Here is an 11,121-nt window from a genome sequence, read left to right on the forward strand (position 1 = left end):
TACGGGGGTCCGCCCGCCGGCGCGAACCTGACACGTGACTCGCGAGCCGTCCGGCGACCCCCTTACGTGGCCGTCAGGCGCGGCCTCCGCCTGAGGCTCGCGCGCGCGCGGACTGCGGATGGCCAACGCGGGGAGATTTTAGTGTCAAATTTGGCGTGTGGAAACGTGATGAGTGGGGGAATCTGGTGCAGTCAAAAGTGCTGAGGTCGGCGGCTCGGTTTGCGCATGACACCTCGCAAACATTCTGCAGTGCTTCCAGTTTCTGCACTATTATTATTTGACGGAACCTATTTCGTGTCTCGGTGGGGCTCCATGTAAGCATACAGTTTTCGCAACGTAGATGCGGCGGGTGACTCACGGCGGATGTTCCGTTATGTGCTTCTTCTCACGGCCATGTCTGCACTTCGGACAGAACATTTGGGGTCTACGTTGGTATGCACTAGACTTCCCTGGACTTTTGGCTGATGTCGATAGCTAAGCGCCCGGCTGAGATCGGAAGAGTTGATCGGGGCACTACGGGTAAGGTTTGAAATACTACGGATAAGGTCTGAAATAGTACGGGTAAGGTTTGAAATACTGCGGGTAAAGTTTGAAACATTACGCTTAAGGTTTGGAACACTACGAACAATGTCTGAAATAGCGCGGGTAAGGTTTGAAATACTACGGGTAAGGTTTGAAATACTACGCTTAAGGTTTGGAATACTACGGTTAAGGTTTGAAATACATTCACGCACCACACTACAAGTCGTGCGTTGGTGCGGACTGCGCTGGCGTTTGCCTCTAGTTGAGTCGGCTCACTGACGACTTTGCGGAGTCACCTCCAACTCCGCCCCAGGTGCGTAAATGTGAGGAATCAATTCTACTATGACTCAATAACTTGGTCGACTTTTTTAACAATTCAGACTACCTCCGAAGTGAAGCCTAAGACTGCCACGATGAAATGCGTTGCGCAGAAAATGGATCGAAAGGCTGCGAATACGCAAAACTGCTATGCGCATGGCATATACGGGGAAAGTGACACGCACGAATGCCTGTAAGATGAAACAGGATGCGATAAATCGTGCGCAAGAGAAACCAGAAGTACATTTATGGAGTTATAAGACCACGTCGATATGCGGCGGTTCGTAATGCGCGTTCCAAATTTATATACGAAGATCTATTCGCACGCAAACTTGTGCGTAGGCAAATTTGAGTGCAAACGGAAAACGTCAAAGCATGCGATATGACATTTTGTATCCAAAGAAATGCGTCAACCAGAAGTACGGCATGAAGTTCTGTCAAAAAACCCGCAGGAAAACATCACCCCACAATCACACCGCATGCCGCCTTGTTAGCCGCGGACGAGCTGAAGTGTGCTCGTGCTGGACGCTGGTCAACGCGCGCGGACTTCCCGGCACATCCTCCACCTGACCTCAGCTGCAACCGCGCTCGACCGCAGGTCACGGGACGGCAACACTCACGGCGGCGTCCACGTTGGCCGGGCTTTCGTCGTTGGGGTCGGCCAGCATGGAGATCACCGAGATGAGAATCGTCTCCACCGTGTGCACGGGCAGCCATCGCTCCGACGCCTTCTCGTAGCCGTAGGTGTCGTCGCCGGGCTCGTGCAGGATCGAGATGCACACGTCACCGTTCTTCTCGACTGTTGGCCGCAGAGTGGTGGTCAGGAGGCGCGGGGCGGGTGAGGTGGGGGTGGGTGGGGTAAGCTTGGGCACGCAGGGTAACAGAATACGAGCTGGGGAGTCTTGTATGAGTTGAAGAGTGAAATCATGTAACTGGATGGTTGGGTGCAGGTCTTTGTTGCGTTGAACTGGTGTGTTGTATGACTGCATGCTCAGACACAGGAAGAAAACATCCGTGCCCAGGCCTCCCCATTTCTTAACACCGACGGTGATGTGTGCCAGCATATGTCATGAAAAAATTAGGTCGACCCAACCGCTTTAAAAACGTTCCTATAGCCATGACGGGCATTTCCTCACAGTACGGAAAAAGTTCAAAATCTTCCGAAAAATGGGTTTACAGTACCACTGATGACGGATTCGGCATTATTTTCAGTATGAGCGGTCGAGTCATCGTATCAACACCTAATGCTGCGATAGGCAGTTTATGCCAGTCTGTCAGTATGAGCACATTTCGGAAGGAAAAAACTGGGCCACGTCTTGTAGCTGACCGAGCAGAGCTGCGGAGTCTCTGAGGAACAGAGGATTGTAATTGTCGATGTCCGTGACATCGCCGACCATAACCGACAACACCATTTATGCTACACTAAATTGATTACATCACAACAAAAACAGGTACATGATACTCACTGTTAGGATGCCACACCTCAGTGATGAACTTCATCTTTGGAGGCCGATGGGGATATTCCTTCGGGAAGTAAAGGTGAGCCTTGAAGAAGCCACCCTCGCTGGAAGAAGCACTTATCTCATCCACGGCATGAATGCAATTAGTTCCCATCAAGCAGATCTGTGGCATATTCTAAGACAAGTTCAGGCAGTTCTGACAAAACCTTCTGTGCCTCGAACACGAATATGGACTATTGTAAAAGGCAATTTGCAGCTGAATGATGGACACAGAATTACTTACAAGAGCGTGTCTGGAGGGCCTATGATGAGAACTTCCCACTTGAAGATGTCATTGTCATCAATTAGGCCTGCTGAGAACCCATCAACAGGGTTCTTGTTCAGTTCTGAAATCAGGAGCATGTTTCATCATCATGGGATTTCATTAAAAACACATTTAACTATCAGGAAGCAAAGCAATGGCCACAACAGGAGTATGGATTCAGCACTGGCATGTGCATCACTGATGCTTTACATCTGAGGAATGCCACCGCTATCAACTGGGCCTGATGAGCACATAGCGACAGGATTGTTCTTTAGTTCTAGAGTGACAACCCTATTCACTACTATCAAAAAATTTATCACAGGAAGAAATTACCAGGAAAACAGCACATTCCATAAGATGAGACTCAGTGCAATGCTGCCATGGGTGTTGCTAGGATTATATACTCAAGGAGAGCTCCTGGTGCTTGGATGTCCAACCAATGATTTTGATGGTCACCCTGCTCAAACAATAGGATTATTGTTGACAATGGGACAGGACAAAGTGTCAAGGAGAGGTGGTAATGTCTTCCTTTGGTGATACCATGTAGCTGTGATAATAACAAAAGTAATATCATAGTTCAGGAAAGGTTTAAAACAATCACACAGGGATACCAATCAATACATGACATCCCACAGTTGTCTGAATATATTAACACCAAGGACCACCACTGAGAAATGCATGCAACTCATGCAAACCTCTTCATTTTCTAAACTACTGATAGTGATGACAAGTGCTCGACTTGCTCTGTTGGCACACAGTAGCATTGTCACACCATAGTGTGACTGGTTGGGGATTTTTGGGATTAAGTGAGCACTGCTTTTCAGAGACAACAAGGTAAGCCAATTGGACTGCAGGGCACATCCTATAATATAGGTATTTTGTTTGATCAGTCCATGCAGCACATCAATAACACATACTGATAATTTACTAATAGTGCATTTCTACCAAGGTGAATGCATCAGTTCACATGGTACAGACAGCTGAGTCAACAAGTCAACAACACAAGTGTCAAAGAATGACAAACCCAAATAATCATACATGTTGGTTTACTACAACAAAAGCTATACAAATATGTGAAGCCAACCTCAAAGAACCCATCCAAGATGAATGTTAGGTACAAAGCCATAATCACCTACTTATCATATAATTATCATCTTCTAGCTTGATGCTATACAAGCTATCCAGAAATTGAAACTAAATCAAAATGTTTTGAGGGATATGTAGCTACAGCTCAGTTCTCAGAAAATATGCAGACTAGTACCTTTAGGTTTGATATCTCACCATTTTCTTTTTGTGCAAATTGATTTTTTCTGCTTTTTCATACATTCCACATTAAAATATAAAGCACAACAAATACATGCTAAAATATAAAGTCATCCAAACACAATATCCAGGCAAACCTCAAGAGCCACACTAGCATGCTTCTTTTATGAGCAAGGTAGGCCATTTGACACCATATATAAGACAAAGCAAAACTATAAAAGTTTAACTGTTCATGCACACAGAGAAATATAACATAACAGGGTCCCAGTATTATGGATCAGCACACCTTGGCTCCCTACATGGAAGCCCATGAAGGCTCTTGCATTGAAACTCCAATGATGTATGGGGCTATCTATCAACCATGGAATCCATTTGGATCATTGTTGCCACCCCTTCTCTACCTGGTTACATAATGGGTATAGTACCCTCCCCCAACTACTCTGTGTTCAGAATGACATACCAAAAAGGAACATCTGTTTGACACCTAATTAAGTTAGAGATGCCTGGCATCTTCTGCTAGATGTGTTCCTTGTCAGAACACGAAGCCAATTACATCCAGCTTGTATTTCAAGTTCTTTTAACCCATTTCTGCATTATTTACAACCAGACATGGCTGTAATGTTAGGCTGCCGAGAACCTCACCTCCCTGCATTGCAACACCTCTGTTACACTCTATTAACACTTCCCCTTGATGTAAGCATGATTGATTGATGCCCACCTTCCTCCAAAAATTGCAAAGACTGCACTACTTGCAAAAAATAATGATCTTTACATCTTCTAATTCATTTTTGGAACATATAGAATATAACATATTATACATGTGGCGAACATACCACGCTCAGAGCCCAATTAGTGACAAACACAGTTAACCGATGACCATTCTGACATTTCACCGATCAGCCCTCCTCATGGAAACGGCCTTACAGTTCGGGTGTTTGTGAAGATGAGATTAATCAAGTGCAATCACTTTCTCTGATATTACCGGTAACGGCACGCGTGATTTACCCGTAAGTTTTGTTGCTCAGCCACAAAATGGGCAAAAGCGACGCAGAAACCATGACCTTATAGTTCCCGAATAGAGGCAGCATAACGCGATGTGATATAAAAATATGCGCTTACCAGCCAGTTGTTTTCTGAGGAGAAGAGAAGACTGTGTTTCTGACATCTAAAGGCTAAATAAAGAAAACTGAGCTTAACCCTCCACCACTCCACACGAGCAGCGTCAGAAATGATACCGCACTTCCACCTTCTGCGCATGCGCAGCGATCATCTGTTTTTGTCCGGATCAGCTGGGGAGCGCACAGGAGCTGTGCCCTGTGGTTATGCCCAAACCTAACGAAACAATATTTACTGCCTATGCGACCCAATTTGACCCAATTGTTCAAGTGAACTGTAGAGTTACGCTCATGTAGGATGGTACGAGACTTTTGCCCGGTCTTCAGTCACTAGCAGGGGCGTAATTATGAAAACTAAGTAGAAGGAAGGGGGGGGGGGGGCTGAACAATGAGAAATGAGGAAGCCTGCCGTCAAAATACGTCAGTGAGCGGGTTTCCCTCCGGATTTGGCCGATCTTCTCTAATTAGGGGAATGAGTCCCAGCTGGAGAAGGAGGGGGCGGGGGGGGGGGCTGAAGCTCCCCAAGCAGAATAGGAAACTGCAAATCCGGTCACAAGTAATTCTGCGCCCTCGGGCTTGGTCGCGTGTGTGTCAAGGGAAAATACAAGGAGCGAAAACCGATTTAACATGTACATCACCATCAATGGTTAAAAGTGTTTCTAGATGTACGCGCAAAGTAGCGCAAGTGCTGCTCATGGCGCGTATCATTTTTGGGGGGAGTAGATGGCACTGTAATGGTACCCGAAATGCCTACTCAGCGGATGATATGGAGACATCCCAGGACCTTATAATAGTTCAAATTTTGGAGTGAGGATTGCGTCTTAAAGACTTTTTTGCTCACTACCCTGTGGTGTCAATAGGTTTCACGCAAATTTGGATACTTATGGAGCGCCTGGCAAACTTTCCGGTCCCCACCTCCGTTACTTCATCCGGTCCCCACGTTTCTCCGTAATCGCATGAAATTCAATCGGACCCTGACGCCAGATGAAACTTAACTCGGCATTCATACGCAACGTGCAAAGTTGTAATGTGTGGGAACTTTACTTTGCCCACTTTTAACATTTCTCATCTGAGAAGGACTGCATGACCTATTAACATTGCATTTGTGCACAGATCCCTGACTGAATTCTAGTTCATTTTAGGCAGGGGGGGCTACAACAGTGAGCTGCGGCCGCGTCTTCGGTGTCAAACACGCCAGACCCGTTTCCCACTGACCGCTTAATTTGAAGTCCTCGCGACGTGCCGCCTCATCAGGACGTGTTGCGACCACCCGCCAATACCTCACGCCTTCCATTCAACGGCAAACACGGGCTCCAAGGCTTTTAATTCAAAACAAATTACGTTAACCAGAAGAAGGCTCTGGAAATGCATCGAAACAAACTGCCGTTTTATTTTTGCTTTCTGGACCTCACCTGACGATTTTCCGACCCGGAATAACATTTCCTATTAATGCGGCGAAATGTACATTGTCCTGTTGATACTCAGATGTATGGCAACGCTGCGTGGATGCCGCCAAAAATTGTGTGGTGCGAAGTAAAGCAAAGGCTCTAGATTACCGTCCGTTTGGTTGTGCAGGATGCCGCAGCCCAGTCAAGTGATACGCCAATGGCGCAGGGCCCTAAGATTGTCTCATGAGAGAAAACTCAATATTCGGCGCCCAAAATTTCCCCGTTGCCTGCACGACTCAAGAGGCATCTTTAAATGTGCACAGTGTACATCCTGCAATAACAAGCGCGAATTAAGGTCCACGATTGTTCCCAATTTGTTCAACTTTGCTGTCGATTTTGATCGATTCGGTTTGTTCGCTTTGTTTGATTTGCGCGATTGTTTCACGTTTACGATTCTTCTCTGTTGCGGGAAGCCGAATGGTCGTCGGTAAAAAGTCACACAGTTTTATTATTATCGTGTATTTATTTTCGCAACATTCCACAAGCACAAACACTCAATGACAAAAACAGAACAACCCTGTTGTCGAGGCGGGCTCCTCCAGCCCGAAGAAAGCAATACCATGCGATCCCGGAACGAACTATCGCTTCCGTGGGCCACCAACCGCTCCCTGCCGCTGACTCAGTGACACGGCCCAGACTGGGGTGTGGCAGCCCAGAGCAGCACCGTGCAGCGCGGTGTTAGCGCCATGCTGCGGCACACATGGAGCAGATCACAGCGCCAATGACAAACAAGGAAATTGCGCCAGTGCCAGATCATGGACAGCCAAACTTCAACGAGTGCAACCAACTTTTCGGCATCGGTAACAGTGAGCAATGGAAGTTCAACGCGACGAACGCACGTCACCGCACAGGCGACATCATAGGAATCTGATGCGCGTATCACGTCAGTGGAGCGTGACAAACGCGCGCTTGACGTCATCATCCATAACACCCTCCAAGACATTAGACCGACGCTGACGCCGAGCGTGTTAGCCCTATACATGTTGGCGTGCTGCTGCGATCCCCAGGCATGATCTCAGCCGCCCAGCCTTGGTCACAGGACCTTGCAGCCAGGCCGCAAACATCACGGTCACCGCATCACCGCTCGCCGGTGGTCCGCGCGGGACACGCCCAGCAGTCGGTCACAATCCCGGGGAGGCGGGCCCGGGACACGCCCAGCAGTCGGTCACAATCCCGAGGGAGCGGCCCCAGCAGACGCCGCGAGAGCGTGGGTCAACTTGGTAACATGGGAAACCATGTCGTCACACACATTCGGTGACAATCAGGTTCACAGCGTTCACGGCTCGCGAGAGTGAACAGCCACTGGCCGCTCCGGGCAGTTGTTGTCACACCGCACGTGTTCACGACCGGTGACGCCTTCTTCTCTTGCCCAGACAGGCTGATCGTCGCTCGTGTGACCCAACTCAACACCCATTAATCTCTCCTCCTAGTCTCCCCGACCTCTCTACATGCAGTGGTGAAAAAATATCATACACTCGCTGGCAACTCTGCAACCGGTAGTGCACCTCTTACACTCGTTACACTGTACCTCTGTACCTAGTACCGTATCTCTCACACGCGATGGCCCATCTTCCCTGCTCGCTGGCCTGTCTCAAACCAACCGATGCACTTTTCTGCCGTTCTTGATCCCCCTCTCCCTTGTGGCCGTCGCTGGCCCGTTCGGCCGTCTGCCGGCAGCTCCGGCCTGGGACGCGGAGGTCACCGGTGTCGGGGCGGACCGCCGAGGCACCGTCGGCAGCGGTGACGTTGTTCCCGCGGTTCCACTTGGCGCACGCAGCAGGCGCTGGGTTGTCGGGTCTCACATCGGTCTCTGGAGCACCTACTGCATGGCAGGGACGCAAATTAGTGCACAGACACGTGAGAGGTCCTCATAATTCAACACGACAGCTTCAGGAGCAGGCAAATTGCCATGACAACATGCTCTAGTACGAGGGACCACAACCAAGCGCATGCGCGTTAGGTGGAGCGCACAATCATCCACAAGATTTCCACACCCAGTGACAAGAGGATCCACTGCGGTGTCATGAATGCAGTGATTTAGCGGCGCCGGGAACAATCTAGTGATGCATCCGTGGTTGTCAGACCTCCAATAGCGTGCGCGTGTGGGTGGCGGGGCCCTAGCGGTTAAATTTTTCTTAAAGGCGAGTTGAGTGAGGAGAGTAATGTTCAGGCTTCAGGACATATTTACGTGACGAGGAAATGCCCGACTTCCGGTACGGTACGGCACTTTAGTTTTAACGCGCCGTCGCCGGCTTTTCTTGCTACGTCGGGTGTGGCGCGCGGCGTATCCATCCGCCGCATCCGCCACCTGCTGTTTTTCAATGTGCCAGTAGGCCATTCTTGCGATGCGTGTATTTTATTATTATTTTTTTGTAATCTCGGAAGCAGGAATAAATAGGTTGGCTTCGGATGTGGCGCACGGCGTGTCTATCCGCCGCGAGCCATAGCCACGTTTGGCCCGAGTGCTCGTTCCGGACATGCGCGCCAGAACGATCAATAGGGGGCGGCCCTTTAAAACACCGACCCCCCCCCCCCCCCCGGAGTACGAGCACGTTAAAACAGTACGGAGTACACGTTCAGACGGAACAGCAACAGGGACGGTCGGCTGTCGGAGGGACAGTGAGATGGACACGGTGATGAGAGCCCTACCGATGATGATGATGATGATTTGGGGATTTAGGGCGCATCGACTGCTAAAGGTCATGCAGCGCCCATAACTATCGATTCATGCAGAGCCGTCAATCAGAGAAGTGCATCAATCAGGTCACCCTATAGAGCCATGATGATCGGCCCTAGCATCATGATGAGAAGATTACAGGAAAATCTATAGCGCGAAGGAACTGGAGCACTTAACCAAACCCGACGATGTTCGAAGAATCCCCTAAAAAGTCGCGTAGCGTGCGACTCTGGACGTGGCGTCCGAAAAACTGCGCTCTCGTTGCAGCAAGGTGGCGGCAAGCGACCAGTACGTGATGCACGGTCAGTGGATCAGAGCATCGACCGCAGCATGGTCTGTCGCCAGCCAATAGCAGGTGACGGTGCGTAGCATATGTGTGACCTATGCGTAACCGGCAAAGGGCAACTTCTTCCACCCTACTGTCCCGAAAGCACGACTGCCATAATCCAATGCGGGGTTTCACCGACTGCAGCTTGTTGGCGCTCAGCGAGTTCCAGTAGAACTGCCATCGCTTCTGCATAAACAGCGACACTGCGGGGTTCATGTCTTGAGCAGGTAGTGGTGTTATAGGAATTCTAGTCCCTGTCGTAGCGCGCTTTGCTGCCGCGTCAGCAAGATCATTTCCGCATATCCCCACGTGACTTGGGATCCAGCATAGAACGACCGCTTTTCCTGCTCGATCCAGTGAGCTAAGACGAGATTGAATGTCCTGAACAAGTGGATTCGACGGGGAGAAGCCGCTAACAGCCAGCAGGCTGCTCAAGGAGTCGGAAAGAATTAAATGCAGATTGCTATCGTCCACTTCAATAAAACAGAGAGCTTTGCTAATGGCTATAAGCTCGGAAGTGTAGACCGACGCGTGTGAAGGCAGTGTGAATGACCGTGTGGTCGATCCGCACACAAAAGCGCACCCTACACCTGCATCCGTCTTCGAACCATCTGTATAAGTCATCTTGTACCCGTCAAAGGAGGCCATGTGCTCTAAAGCTGCGCCTTTGAGTTCCGCCATGAGGACATGTTGCTTTTGCATATTTGATAGAGAGACATCCACTCTTGGCGATGCTAGCTCCCAAGGAGCAGTCTCCATGGGTTTAGGTCTGATGACACGCCGTAGGTTCAGGCCGCTCGCATCTAAAAGCTCTCTCATTCGTACACAGAAGGGAGAAGTTTTAGGTGACCGTTGACGTAGGAAAAGCCTTCGTAAGCTACGCGAAAACACTGCTTTGTAGGTGGGATGATCTGGGAACTGCGCCAGCTTGCACGTGTAGCGCAGTCCCAGCATCTGCCTTCGCAATGCTAGTGGGAGCTCGTGAGCCTCCACCAGAAGACTGTCTATGGGCGATGTCCGAAAAGCCCCTGTGGCGATACGGAGTGCGGCGTGATGCACCGTGTTCAGAGTACGTTTGATCAGGTCTGATGAGCTGTCGTAGATAAAACAGCCGTAGTCAAGTTTTGAACGAATCAGGGAGCGGTATAGGAGTAAGAGTGTCCTCCTATCAGCACCGTATGACGTACGTCCCACGCACCTTAGGATGTTAAGAGATTTTAAACATTTGTCGCGGAGATTTCTGATGTGCTCACGGTATGTTAGGCGTCGGTCAAAGCGTATACCGAGAAATTTCGCGGTATTCTCATTGGCGACGCGTTGCCCATACAGCCTGATTTCCATATCAGGACAGTGACGGCGACGACGACAGAAATGAACTGCAGTTGTCTTCGATGTAGAAAACCGGAAACCGTTGAGCACACTCCACTTCTCCAGACGTGTGACAGCCAGCTGCAGCTGTCGCCCCATCGTGCGAGTGGTCGATGAGCTACACCAAATAGCAAAGTCGTCTACAAACAGAGAACGGCTGATCCCATGTGGAAGCGTGTCCCCTATGTCGTTTATCATCACTGCGAAAAGAATGACACTTAATACGCTGCCCTGAGGCACACCATTGTCCTGTGGATACCTGTCGGATTGATAAGAACCAACACGCACCCGAAAGAATCTGTCAGTCAGAAAGTTTTG

General features: G+C 49.5%; 1 protein-coding gene across 1 annotated transcript; it reads right to left on the minus strand.

Moving 5' to 3' along the window:
* Nucleotides 1–1,405: 1,405 nt before the first annotated feature.
* Ube2g1 (ubiquitin-conjugating enzyme E2G 1) lies at nucleotides 1,406–5,071 on the minus strand. The gene is made up of 4 exons (XM_037221814.1): nucleotides 4,987–5,071; nucleotides 2,584–2,686; nucleotides 2,307–2,404; nucleotides 1,406–1,639 (listed from the first exon to the last, which is right to left on the minus strand). The coding sequence occupies exons 1-4, from the start codon at nucleotides 5,030–5,032 to the stop codon at nucleotides 1,440–1,442; spliced, it is 447 nt and encodes a 148-aa protein (XP_037077709.1). The 5' UTR covers nucleotides 5,033–5,071; the 3' UTR covers nucleotides 1,406–1,439.
* Nucleotides 5,072–11,121: the final 6,050 nt, after the last annotated feature.

The sequence above is a fragment of the Pollicipes pollicipes genome, unplaced genomic scaffold (assembly GCF_011947565.3).
Source record: "Pollicipes pollicipes isolate AB1234 unplaced genomic scaffold, Ppol_2.1 Scaffold_4740;HRSCAF=5597_pilon_pilon_pilon, whole genome shotgun sequence".
Taxonomy (NCBI): domain Eukaryota; kingdom Metazoa; phylum Arthropoda; class Thecostraca; order Pollicipedomorpha; family Pollicipedidae; genus Pollicipes; species Pollicipes pollicipes.

Bases quoted from the DNA above. Each gene is read 5' to 3' on its own strand.
- Ube2g1 (XM_037221814.1), bottom strand. From the start codon at position 5,032: ATGTCAGAAACACAGTCTTCTCTTCTCCTCAGAAAACAACTGGCTG. The intron at 2,687-4,986 runs GTAAGCGCATAT...TCCTGATTTCAG, and splicing joins CCTCAGAAAACAACTGGCTG to AACTGAACAAGAACCCTGTT. The intron at 2,405-2,583 runs GTAAGTAATTCT...TGCTTCTTCCAG, and splicing joins GGCCCTCCAGACACGCTCTT to CGAGGGTGGCTTCTTCAAGG.